Source organism: Candida tropicalis (assembly GCF_000006335.3).
Source record: "Candida tropicalis MYA-3404 genomic scaffold supercont3.5, whole genome shotgun sequence".
NCBI classification, from domain to species: Eukaryota; Fungi; Ascomycota; class Pichiomycetes; order Serinales; family Debaryomycetaceae; genus Candida; species Candida tropicalis.
The window spans coordinates 600802-614961 of record NW_003020057.1 but is presented as its reverse complement, the minus strand read 5'-3'; the positions used below and the strand labels follow the sequence as shown (position 1 = coordinate 614961).

The 14160-nt window shown below is 29.3% G+C and overlaps 4 protein-coding genes across 4 annotated transcripts; 2 read left to right on the top strand and 2 right to left on the bottom strand. All coding sequences in view use genetic code 12, as the record gives it.

Annotated features, from left to right (window-relative positions):
* Positions 1-8: 8 nt before the first annotated feature.
* CTRG_03976 (uncharacterized protein) lies at positions 9-2843 on the bottom strand (the record flags this gene model as incomplete). The annotated part of the gene is made up of 1 exon (XM_002549633.1): positions 9-2843. The coding sequence occupies one exon, from the start codon at positions 2841-2843 to the stop codon at positions 9-11; it is 2835 nt and encodes a 944-aa protein (XP_002549679.1).
* A 699-nt stretch (positions 2844-3542) lies between these two features.
* ZCF4 (Zcf4p) lies at positions 3543-4331 on the top strand (the record flags this gene model as incomplete). The annotated part of the gene is made up of 1 exon (XM_002549632.1): positions 3543-4331. The coding sequence occupies one exon, from the start codon at positions 3543-3545 to the stop codon at positions 4329-4331; it is 789 nt and encodes a 262-aa protein (XP_002549678.1).
* Positions 4332-4892: 561 nt separating this feature from the next.
* HAP2 (Hap2p) lies at positions 4893-5585 on the top strand (the record flags this gene model as incomplete). The annotated part of the gene is made up of 1 exon (XM_002549631.1): positions 4893-5585. The coding sequence occupies one exon, from the start codon at positions 4893-4895 to the stop codon at positions 5583-5585; it is 693 nt and encodes a 230-aa protein (XP_002549677.1).
* A 356-nt stretch (positions 5586-5941) lies between these two features.
* On the bottom strand, positions 5942-8902 carry CTRG_03973 (importin-alpha export receptor; the record flags this gene model as incomplete). Its single annotated transcript, XM_002549630.1, has 1 exon — positions 5942-8902. One exon carries the CDS (start codon positions 8900-8902, stop codon positions 5942-5944), a length of 2961 nt encoding a protein of 986 aa, XP_002549676.1.
* Positions 8903-14160: the final 5258 nt, after the last annotated feature.

Sequence of the window (14160 nt, the reverse complement as noted above, 5' to 3'; positions counted from 1 at the left end):
TAGACTATTTATTCTAATACCAGTAATGGTAAATAGATGTTTTTATGTGATCTATAAAATGAAGCAACCCCATCAACAACAATGGTTAATGTAGATTTCTCAATGTCACCATTATAATGTTGTTTTATCAATTCAATAATAGTATTGGTGTCTTCCAATTCAACTTTTGACGTGAAGAAATGTAGAAGGAATGTGTAATTAGCCAAGATCGCAAGGGCTTGAGTTTTGGAAATAGTACTAGATCCATTGATGACCTCAGAATTGTCACCTTTTGGTTTAATATCATCATCTGGTTGTGATTCTTGTTCATCGTTCTTCTCTTCGTCTTTCAATTCAGATTCTGATCCATTAACATCCTCTTTTGGTTCTTCAGACTCGACTTTGGAGTCTTCTTCTGAATTTTCTTTGGAATCTTTCTCTGCTTCTTGCTCGGGTACATCCTTGACTTCCTCTTCATTAGAATCATCTACCTTGCCACTTTCTAAATCATGATTCTTCTCCTTCTTTGCATCAAGAGTCGTCTCCAAGTTCATGATAAACTTCTTCCCAATCAATTCATCCTTAAACCAATTATTCTTAGTATCAACAAAACAACGACTAATTTTGGAATTCAGGAAAATATCCAAATTGTTTGAAATTTCAGAAACTTTTAAATATTCATTAGCTAATTTATAAATCATTGCTGTTAGTTTTAAATTTGGTCGAGTTGGAATATCATTACCTTCAAGTTCAATACTTTCAATTATTGAGTTTTCCAATAGTTTGAGTATCTCTTCATTTGGAATATCATTAATTAATCTCTTGAATAATTGAATGCTTAAGTTATCAATGGATTCATTTGTTGATTTAAAAGTGTCTGTGGATTCCATGGTGGAGATCTTTTCTTTCAATTGATTGGTTATACCAATTATATAAACAATCTTATCGGTAGTCGTAACAGATTCAGATACTTTGGAAATAAATTCAAGGAATTTAGATATTTGATCCCAGAATAAATCATTCATTGTAGTTGATAATTTTCTAAATTCATTGTCAAATTCTTCTACTTTGAAATCTCCCCATGAAACATTTTGAAGATAAGTATGCAAATGAGAAACACATTTGAATGCATCTAATTTGCTACCTCTTGAATCTTCAGTTTCAATCTTAACGATTCTATTATACTTTTCATACTCTTTAAACCATCCAGTTAATTCAACAAGAGCATTGCTACCATCTTGAACAGGATTTTCACCCGACAAGATTTGAATATACCTTTCAGTGTTGACATCCATCAAATTGACCAAATCAGGAGTAAATAACTGATAAGACGAAATTTGATTTAAATCTGATTGCAATGTTTGTTCCATTAGTTGTGCTATACTTTTTTCATTCCCTAAAGTCAACCTAGTTGCGTGTTTCACGTAAGATGAATTTATGAACGAACCTACTTTAACTAACAAGTCATTTAACAAATTGGTCTTGGACATCACTGCAATAAACTTGGAATCTAATCCAGAAAGTTCTACTGAATCTTGCAATCTTTTTAAACTAACAAGGAAGTTATGGAAAACAAACACAGTCAATGTTAAATTCTCAAACTTGATATTATCTTGAGGTAAGCTTTTGATAGTGAAATCAAACACTAATTTAATGAGTTCTGTGAATTTGGTTGCACGATCGAAAGTAGTTGTGGAATCAGCTGCAAATTGGATCAATTCATCTTCGATCCAGACTTTATGGCCAATCAATGTAGTTGCATTCCATGGTTTAGTAACGTGAGTTAAAATTCTATGATAATCACTAGAGGTCTTTTCAAAATAGCTATCCACATAATTGCATGTATGCTCTAAGAATTTAAATATCTGATAGAAATTGACTTGGTCTAATGGAGATTTGGTTGGAAGATCATTCAACAAACTATCGATATACGCCATTCTCAATTCAATAAATTTTGATGCAACCGGGGCTTTTCCTCCATTTAAGATAGTATAACTGATCAAATAATTACATATAACCAGGGTATTTTTATCATATGACTCGAGCTTAGAATTCACAATTTCGTCAACTTCAAATGCATTGTTTGCTTCTTTATCGTCATCATTTCCATCATCTAATTCATCATCATCGACTTCATAATCAATATCAAAATCATCTTGTAACAATATCTGAGAATTATTCATAACAAGATCATTTGTATTCAAACGTTGGCTTGGTCTAAATTTATCATTGGCATGAACAATTGATTCTGGCAAATTGTATCTTGACAATTCCAATTCTAAATAATCATTAAGATTGCTCTTTAATTGGAAAAAATACAGACGTATACTTTCGTCTTTTTCAATTATATCCTTAAACAACGTTTCAATAGTGTAGTAAACTTTTGAGTAGTAGATAAAATTTGAAGTATGAACTAATGGTGAACTTCCCAGTCTAATTTTTTGATCCAATTTATTTAATTTCTTATTTATAACATTTCTAACAACAATTGCTCTTGTTTCCTTTTTAGTAGTTAAAGTATTTTGCTTTCTGCAATAAGAATCAAATTTTCCATAGTTATCCAGATAAATTGACCCAAATTTCGTTGGTTTATAGGATAATTGTTGAATCCTTGAATCAATGTCGTTACTTGTTTGGTAAATATCATCTATATCTTCAGCAATTTTGATCAAATCACGATATTTACTACCAACAAGATTATGTAAATCATTTTTAGTCGAATCAATAACTGATTTATATTTCTTTGTCAATTGTTGTATTTGAGATATGTTTAGTTTTTTGAAAATATCATCGACATTGGTGAATGAGTCTAATTCTGCATCATTAAATGATACTTGTGAACTTCGACGACTCGTATCATTCATGGTTGCTTCTAATTGATCAAGTTAATTAGTATGTCAATACAGTCAATGTTATTGAACACCACGTCGTCTTTACACCGAAAAAGAAAAAAAAAATTTCAACACGACCTTTTTTACCCTGGACTCAGGGACACGACAATTGGTCACGTGATATATATACTAAATGTTACTAAAAAATATTAAAATACTCAGTATAATCAATAAAAGATGGGTGGGATAAGTTGTTCATGAGTATTACCTTTTTTTTGAGCACACTTGAAATAATTATGTAATTATGGGGCAAGAAATTTTAAGAAGATGTGATTTTTTAGTTGAGATTTTTAACGAAATTGAAACAACTAAATGAGCCACGATGATATATGCAAATCTTCTCCTAAAGCGCAAATAATGACAATCTCTCGAAGGTTTGTAACAAGATAAGATTAACTAAATGTAAGAATTCCAAGCATTCTTATTGGTCCAAGGTTAGTTTTCTCCTTTTTTTTTGCTCTCTTATTGTTTTATCTCGTGTGTATTCCCCTATGCGCGCTTACGAGATATTGCCCAATTGGGAATGACTAACCTAATTCTTTCACCCAAACACAAAAAAAAAAAACTGAAAAAAAAAAAATTCCAACAATTTCAATTTGACTAATTGCAATCTAAAAAAGGAAAAATTTTCAATACTGGTACACTGGAGGTAACAAGAGTATTTGATTACTGATGAATAACACTACAAAGAAAATAAGATCAAAGACTGGTTGTTTGACTTGTCGAAGAAGAAAGAAAAAGTGTGATGAAACAAAACCAAAATGTAATACCTGTGTGAGATTGAAATTGGAATGTGAATGGCCATCATTGGCAACCAATACCAATCTATCATCGAAACAGAAAACCAAGCAGTCGAATAATATTCTACCCATCAATCATCAGTCAAAAGTAACTAAGGTGAGAAAGAAAAGAGTCAATAGTGTTGGTACTATAACTAATGAGAGCATAGCAAAGCCTATTGTTAATGATGAATTTCAAACAAATAACGATATCAATCTGATAGCCACTATGCATATAACTACTTTTCAAGGAGACAACTTGCCACTATCTACCAGTAGTTCCAATCCAATGAACGTGATTACACCATACACACAAATTACTCCTGGTGTTGTTTCAATCTCAAACATCAGAGAGGTATTGGTTGAACCAGATAGTTCACAATATTCATCAGATGAACAGAACCATGGTGCAATATCCATGTCAAGAGGTACTTCTGTTAACAGTTCTCATAAGAAATCAAATTATTATTTGAAAAGAATTGCCATGCAAGAGGACTGTGTTGAAATTGAAAATAATTCCAGTGCTTCTATACCTGTGATAACATCTTCTGTTCAAGAGTATTCCCTGGTAGCATCATCGAGTGTGGCTCCTACAGTACCAAATCTAGATTCGTTTATTAATCTTAATCCAAGTTTAGAGTATCCTGATGCTACGAAGAATATAATGAATAGAGAAAAATAAGAGAGTATTGCTAGAGATAAGAAAATAACAAGTGTCTAATTATTATGAATTGAGTTTTGGGTATTTTCTTTATAGATAAGTTTTAATAAAAGTAATGATAGTGTTTCTTTTAGTATAGTGTGCTTCTGATCACATTATAACCACGTGGTTGTCTAGCACGTGCGAGACAGCCAGACCCGCAGTCGTGCAGAAGAAGTCAAACTCCGATTTCGCAATAAAAAAAAAAAATTCAACAAAAAATTTCTTCTGCTAAGGAAATAAAGAAAAAAAAAATTAAGGGAATAAGGAGAAAAGGAAAACATACAGAGTTACCTTCTTCTTTTTTTTTTTCATTTTTCATTTTCACATTCATTTTTTGTCAAACAGAGGTATACCTTGAATATTTGGATAGTTATATAAACATATTCAATCATTATATATCTGATACCTATTCTTAGCCAAAAAGAACTTTTGGAAACAACAAACAAGAGACTAGAAATCAATAAATCGTATTGAAAGGGACAATAAATAACTTGGGTTAATTTTTGCAATCATTTGAATTAATATACTATAGAAATAGTCATGACATCACTAGAAAATCCAACATCAGCTTCTTATTATGAAGAATCTGTATCCAACACATCAGCCACCAATACTCCAACCACAGTTCATAACAATAATAATCAATATTATCAAGACTCACCTACATCTACGTATACTTATGAAGTTGATCAAGAATTTCAACAACACGAAGGATATGAACAACAACAACAGCAGCAACAACAAATAGAAGAAGAGGAGGATAATACAGGGACAGAACAACCATTTTATGTTAATGCAAAACAATATCATCGAATTTTAAAAAGAAGAATAGCAAGAGCTAAATTAGAAGAAAATTTAAAAATTGCAAGAACTAGAAAACCTTATTTACATGAAAGTAGACATAAACATGCAATGAGAAGACCAAGAGGTCAAGGGGGTAGATTTTTAACTGCTGCAGAAATAGCAGAATTGGAAAAATCTAAAAAAGAACAACAACAAGCTGAAAGTGGCATTAAAATTGAGAATGATTCAAATGATCAACATAAAGTAGAACCAGAGAAGGATAAAAAAGATGAAGTCAATAATACTAATGAGGATAGTAGTAAGAATAATACCCCGACTACCACCAAAGAATTGGAGAAAATAATTAGTAATGGAATGAATGAAGAAGGAAAGGAGAATTCTGAAGTTAAATTGAAAACTGAACCAAATTTGACAGTGGATGCTGTATAATTGACATTATTAATAATAATGATAAAAATAATAAAATGGAAAGTATGATGAGACGTGTTGTATATATTAGAGAATAGATATTGAATATCTTTTGTTTTAACTAATTACTGAAAAGTTGCAATTAAAAAAAAAAAAAAGAAAAAGAAAAATGGAAATTTGGATTTAATACTAGTTTATGTTTTTAAAAAATTGTTATATAACCTAGAGTGATTGTGATATCTATATGTATCAATAGGTTATTTCACTTGTTAGATTACGTTATGTGTTGTTATTTACTAAATTAATATATATAAAGACAAACAAAAACCTTGTGTGTGTATTATAACATGACTTCACATATGTATTCTATATACTTTTTAAAAACCCAAATTCTTCAATATTTCCTGAGTTTCAGGACTCAATTGATGTAAATAATTCATATCCACCTTTTTAATGTTGGTTAAAATTACTGATTTAATAGATTCAAAATCATTATTCTTGATATTACTTAATGGATCAAATGCTGAATTAGTTATTGATACAATTCTTGAAAAATGTGATCCAAATGCATTTAATTCTATATCTAATTCATTCAATGGTTGATTTGAAATAATTGGAGCAATACCATTACCACCACCGACGGCAGTAGTTCCACCTATGCTTTTAGATATACCTTCATATGATTTCAAGTTCTTTGCCAACACTTCAATTGTAGGCACTTGAGCAGTGTATAATGAAGAAACCAACAACTGAGAAATACCAACATTGACAATCTTTTTATCTTGTAAATTAGCCAAAGTTGACGATGTAGGTAAGATGAACGATGTCAAGATTTGTTGGAAAAGACCTTGTTGAACAGATTCCAAGAAATTAATAACAAAATCACCATTCAAGATATTCTGATTAACAGTTTTGATATCGGAACTTAAGGAAACACTAGCCAAAATACTTAAAAATACAATAAATCTCTTGACATATTTTTCAGTTCTTGATTTTTGTAATCTTGTCAACATCAATCTGGCAATATTGGACAAAAATGGTTGCAAAGATTGCATTGGAATATTCAACATAATGGATTGTACTAAATCAAACCCATATCCATCATTAACTTTACTAGCCAACAAATTTTGGAAAACACCCAACAATGGAGTCAATGTTTGTACACCTCCACTTACAAATGTACTTGGATCATGTTCCAAAATAGCAATCAATAATCTAGTTATACCAGGAATATTACCTCTAAATTGCCATACTGATGGTGATAACAATGGTTGAATCAAATTCTTGTACGTTTCTGGTAATCCTTGTTGTTTTGGATAACTTTCTAACAAAAATGCCAAAATTTGGAATGTATATGGTACAAATTCTTGAACATCTTCACTTAAAATGTCCAATAATGCAGGAATGATGGATTGTATATATTGGTCAGCATTATTATCATTAATACCGAATTTGATTAACAAACCCAAACTTTCAAAAATATAATGGGAAAATTTAGGATTTGATGGATTTTTAGCAGTAATTTTCAAAATGGATAACAATTGTTCAATAATTGGTAATCTATCTTGTAATATATCTTCACTAGTGTTCAAAACTCTCATGATACCTTTCATTAAGAATTCATTTTCAGCTAACTTCTCTGGAGATGAGTTGTTCATTAATATAAGGTTGAACAAATTGGTAATTAATTCAGTGATAAATGGTTGAATATCATGTTTATTGAAAACTGGAGCATGATCTTGGTTAAAGTTGGTCATGGATAATAATTTCTCTATGGTGATTGCTGAATAAGTGTAAACCACTGGGTTTGATTTAACATTAAGATGACTAATCAATCTTGGTATAGTCATCAATAATTGTTCCTTAGTTAATTGGTTTCTGAAAATGTAGATATACTTAATAGCATCAACTTGTAATATTGGATTGACACTGGCAGTTGAATCTAAATCACTAGCAATATTGTCAGAAAAGAACTTGACAACATCAACCAATACATTAGTGCTGGTAACACCAATATTAGTTACACTACCTTTGGTGGCTAATGAACTAAACAAATAAATTGCCGTATCTTTATTTCTCCAATCATTTCCTGAAAGACTTAAAAATTGATTCACATATTTCATAACCACATTGGTAAGTAATTCACTATTTAATTCCTTCAATTCACGCAAGAAATCAGTGGCACTTTTTCTTCTTGAGTCAAAATCAGACCCTTCCAAATCAGAACGAACATAAACAATTGGTTCATCTTCAAATGTTTCTTCATCATTTTCTCGGAAATAAATATTTGGCAATATGATTTTTTCTATAATTTCATTAATGGAATTTTCTTGTTGGAAAAGGGATTGATATTCTGGAATCTTGATAACCGAAGTTAAAAATTGCAATGATTTGACCACTAATAAATCATATTTAGGTTGTTTAGTAACATAATTGTTAACCAATTCCCAAACTGATGTGATAAATGTTTGAATTAAAGGTTGGAAAATATCGGCATATCTTGTTACATAAAGACTTAATAATTCAACAATGGAAGTTTTAACTTTAATTAAAACATTGATTTCTTCATCTTCATCGGATTTTTTCAACAATGGGTTTTCATAAACTAAATATTTATGAACAATACTCATTAATTCATTCATATGATCTTCAAAAAATTCAGGAATATCTTGACAATTAAAATCATAATAAATTTGCATTAATAATAATAAATTCTCAAAATAGATGGTTAATTGGGCTTCATTCTCGCCAGATTTCTCGATTAAACCATCCAATTCAGTAAATAATTTCAAAAATGGTTCAACAAATTTCTCCAATACTAATTTAATTTCCAAAAACAATTCATCAGAACGAAATAATGGACGCCATTTTTTAAAAATCAGATGTGAAACCAATAAAATAGCTTTATTGTTTACAAAATCAGTTAAAGATAATTTAGTAACTAAATTATCAATTAAATTTGGCCAATTATGAGGGAAATCCAGCTCAGCAATTAAAGTAATAGCTTCACCAATTTGAACTTGTAATTGATTTGGTAATTGAATCATAATATCTAAAATTTCTGATTTGATTTTGTTTACATCATCTAATGGTAATAAATAGTTGACTCCATCTGCACTTAACCATTTTCGTTTAATTAAGTTTTTAAAATATAATGCTCCAGCCAATCTAACAGATTGCTGTAAATTAGTTGATGCAATCACATGTAATAAGTTTATACTGAAACCCGGTTCATTCTCAATTGATTTTAAAGTTTTATCAGCTTGATTTGAGAATTGGGGATGTAAAGATTGTTCCAATATTGTTGGAATTGTTTCTAAACTGTTTTGTTGAGACATTTTCAAACAATCTTTTTTCCAATATAGATAATTTGTTGAAACCACTGATTAGTTTGTAAGTTGAATGAAATGGAAATGAATTTGAAAAATCAGGAAAAGGAAAAAAAAAAAAAATTCGAAGAGCAGTTTTGTTGATTGTTTTTTTTTTTTTTTTCGTAGTTAGATGAAGAGGAAATGAAGAAAAATTTCATTGCTGCATAGCGTGATCATCAGTCACGTGGTTTACCAACAATTGTTATACGACTTTTAACAACCTAAGGTGATTGTGAATCATGAAGTGTAATTATTCTAAGCTCAGTAGTAATACATAAAACCTGAGTTTTATGCATTGGTGATTAATTGATGTGACAATTTTGATAGGAAGTATACCTACGATAGTACAAATAGATATGGGAATAGAACTTTCCACCAGGTAATTATTTTATCGTCATGGTGATTATAACTTTAATAACTGTTATTAATCCCACACTTAGTATGATATATAACAATAATGGTACTGTTTTTTCGTATATAATACAAGCTAGTTTTCTAGATTTTTCAGGTCTTTCTGAGTATATCAATCAGCAAAACATTTCATGTCATTAAATAATTGTATTCCTGTGAAAATAACATCCTATTCAAAGACTAGTGGAGGTATATATGTTCGAGTATTAATGAAAGACTCGAGAGAATGGTGGTTATTACTAGAGACTTTGGAAGCTATAGATTCAAAATTAGTGGCGGAGTTTTCAAGAGATTACCCTGATCTTATTGAATATCATAAGAAAACTAGGTATTCACCATACTAAAAGAAAATGATGATTGATGGTTCTAAAGTGAATTCTTCTTTGAAGCAAGTATATTCGTATAACTAGTAGGCTAGTATCAACATGGTATCCCTTATGCATTGACTGTTTAATGTTCACTTTTGATAATGTAAATTTTACGAATTATATTATTTCAAAGTTTATATACTTCAGTTGATTTTTCAACTTATTATCGATAACAGTTATTTTATTGATAATGATAACTATCTTATATAGTATTTATAATACTGAAACTAATAATAAGTTGTGGAACTAAACTGCAATTTGTGGAATAAAACTTTGTTTAAAAAAGTAACTTCGTCGTCATAGAGCTTATAACTTTAATGAATGTTATAACGCACATCAATTTAATGATCTATAACAACACACACGGGGGTATTATATATATATATTGACCACGATAGATCCTTGTTTTTCTAGTAGTTTATTTTTCTTTTTCAGTATATCAATCAATAAATCATTTGACATGCCACCAAAATATCCCATTCCATTGAGAATAAGAGAATATAAACTTACCGATAAAGGTGTTGAAGTTGCAGTATTAATGAGTAACTTTAATGAATCTAAGTTCGATTTGAGTGAATTAGCTACTATTGACTCCGGATTGGTTCAAGAATTTTTATGGCGAAACCCTGTTGCGGACGAGCATTATAAGAAGAATAAAAGTAAGCAAAGTAACAAAAAGTGATAATCGATGGTCTGGTAATGGACTTTGTAGTGTGATGTGTGCCCCTAATATTATATTGAGTGAGTAGGTTTATATAATTAATGAAATAATTTTAAGTGTTGTTACTAGTGTTTAACCATTATATGTAGATTGTTTAATTATACCCAATCTGGCATTGTAAGTTTTACGAATTGAATTCTTTATACTTTTATATGGTTATAATTGAGATTAAGGAGGAAATATTGCTTAATTATAGCTAAGTGACATATCAATAAGCAGACTATTAGTGTGACAACTATCATAGAGGGTATATAAAGTAACCTGAGTAATACATCATATGAGTATTTATAGTGAATGGAAAGTTTTGACTGAAAAGTAACTTTATCGTCATGCAGCTTTTAACTTTAGTTTTATGAGTGAAAGAAAGAATATCAATCACAACACCAATATCAATATTCATAAGTTTTATATATATATATATCATGAAAGATTTTATTCATATTTTTACTTTTGAACGTTCATTAGATTAATTGATTCAGCCAAGCAATATGCCATTGGAGGATACTTTCCCACTTAAAATAACAACATATACTAAAACCAGTTCTGGAATATTTGTTTTGGTATTAATGAATAATTTAGTTGAATCTTGGTTCTCATTAGATGTTATAGCCAGTATGGATGCATCTTTGGTAAATGAATTTTTGAAGAAAAATCCAGGTGTACATGAATACCACATGAAACATAGACCTAAGAGTTAAAAAAAAAACTAAACGAGTGGTTAATAGATAAGTCGTGAACATGTAAATGACAATTGATTTAGTTAATTAAAGAGTTTATACCTTTTAATAATAGTGATGTTTTCCTTTTTATGATCTTTGTTAAACATCACAGACATTAAACGGAAACCACCTTGGAAAGACGATGATTTAACGGTAGTTTAGTTATTATATATACCATTGAATATGAACTAATTACTATAGATGGTATCATCACGACGAAACAACTTCTCGTGAGCAAAACATTCCACAAAGTAGTAGCTTCATCGTCATATATCTAACTTTACTTTAATAATTGCTGTACCTCACATCCATAACATGAAGAATAACAAGTATTACGACGAATGATAATAAAATCCATATAAAACATGATAATTCCGTTTCAATGTTTCTGATAATTAATGATATTAGTATAACATCATAGAATATATGCTGTCGAAAAAGAGACATCCAATTAGAATCTCAACATATAAAGTGACAAAAGCAGGTCCGATGCTTTTAGTATTGATGAGTGATTTCGTTGAAAGATGGATACCGATGGATGACGTTGCTAAAATGGATCAAACTATGGTGGATTGGTTTTTATATAATAATGTATATGATGAGAAGGAAGATAAGAAAAGTCGTAAAAGATAAGTATGCTTTAAATTTAGTTGTCAATAATATCTACTGCAAATATATATGTAATTACACTAGTTGCAAAAACAAAATATGTGGTAGATAGTGACACTAATGCCATTTCCAATTCCCGTTGAATTTACCAGAACAAACTGATATGCTCTTTGGACTATTACCATTGATATAAAATAAATTGGAGTAGATTTTAAAGATTTCACAGTACGTTCTACTTTTTAAGTTTATATCGATGAATGTCCGTTAGAAACTGTAAAATACTTTATTTCAATGTCTCTGATTGACTAGAACTTTAAGCACCAACGGAAGGATAATTACAATGATAGATTACAACTCAACTATATGATGTTAGCAGCTCATAGTAGATTGGATTTTTTTTGAATGATGACAAATTATTCTTATAGGGTCTTATACTGGTATATTTACTTTCAGCTGGCATCGTTATGTGCCTATTTTGTCACGAGATTAAGCTTTTGGTGAAAATGTACCTCCGACAAGAACTGTCTGATTACGTAATCGGTCCTGAAGAGAATTAACTTACTTTGAAAAGGTTTACTTTTAATGATATTAGATATCAAATAACCTCAAGCCATTCATACAATACTAAAGTTACAATTAATATATATGACATAAGAAGACAAGATTAAAGTAATGTTACTTCTCATAACTAACTTCAAATACTCAATGAAAAGTTCTGTATTGATTGAAGACAAAATCCACAGTTTAGTTAAACTATATTCAATAATATGAGCTATAACAAAGGACCAAAAGTTTTAATTTACATTTTATTTTGTATTTGCCAATATTTATAAGCTTGATCATTTCTAAATCTTCAAGATAATTTTTGAAGTCAACAATAATTGCAAAAACCATGTCTGCAAAACGTCATTTTCAAATAAGAGTAATCAGTCATAAATTTACAGAAGAAGGATTAATGTTATTAATGACAACAGCTAATTCTGATCCATTATGGGTAACTATACAAATGGCAAATAGATTTGATTCTGCTGCTGCTAGTCAATATTTCAGGCAAAACCCTAATGTATTAAGAAATATAGCACCCAATATTCATAATAGACGCTCTCACTAGAAGTAACTAAGTATAATTATATGTGATATAATTGTGTACAAATTGTTTAGAGAGTAAATACTTTGAGACGATAGTAATGACGAAGAATTTTATATATTGTGAATACTATAAAGAGCTTGTTTCTGACTAGGAGATCTGTCTAGTATAATCCATTAAATTATAGTAGATATTTTTCAAATTTTTCATTTTTTTGGGTTATATCACAGTGAGTGGAAACTGAAATACTACTATCTATTTTTTTACTTCGTATTGATATATATGACTTTCAGTTCTATTCATGATGATGTCATTGATTATTGAAATGCATATCAGACTTAATTAAACTTATTAAGGTGATATTATATGTCTTAGATGTCTGGATTGAATAAAACTTTTTAAATAAACTTGTCAATAAATTAAAGAACTTAATACTTTAGTTTCAATGATTTAATATACCCCAAATTAAAAGTATGATATATAACAAAAAACAATAAATCCCCAGATATTTCAAGTATATATATATATATATATATATATATAAACTCGGTCAAATCCATTTCTGCAATTTTTTCATTACTATACAAACCAAACAATCGTTTAAAATATGAGTAGTAAAAACCAAGTCCCACCAAGAATTGTAGACGACATTATAACATCAGTAGGATTAGAATTCTTGGTAGTAATGAACAAAAATACAACAGCATGGATGAGTTTGGAAACTGCTTATATTTATGATAGTAATATGGTTCATGAATATATTCAAAAAAATTACAGATTAATGAGATATCCAGAAGTAGCTAAAAAAATCAATGGAAAATGATAATTGGTTATAATATCCTGGTATTAATTTCTGTTGTTTACTTTTCATGATGTTTACAGTTTGTTTACAGAGTAGATTTTTAATAGTAATAATGAATGTATTCTTGTTTATTGTTTTGCTAATTTATCAAATGTAGATGTTTTATCGATGATAGTACAGGCGTGACTTGTGGATTTTTCATAGCTGTTTAATATCTATGATTATCATGAATTATGTAATCGGTTCATCACAATTTTGCTCTCAATGATAAAGTATGACATAATGTGAAAAGCACATCAACGTAATAATACATGTCATCGGTTTAAATGACTTTCTACCAAAAAACCTAAAGTAAAGAAATATTCAAGTTTAATATTTCAGATAAACAAACATTACAAATCACATTTTTCTTTAATTAGCTATAACATATAAAAACTCATATATATATAAACAGTTTCCCTGTTTTTTGATTTCATATATCAATTGATAATTAAAAAGAATGGCTTCT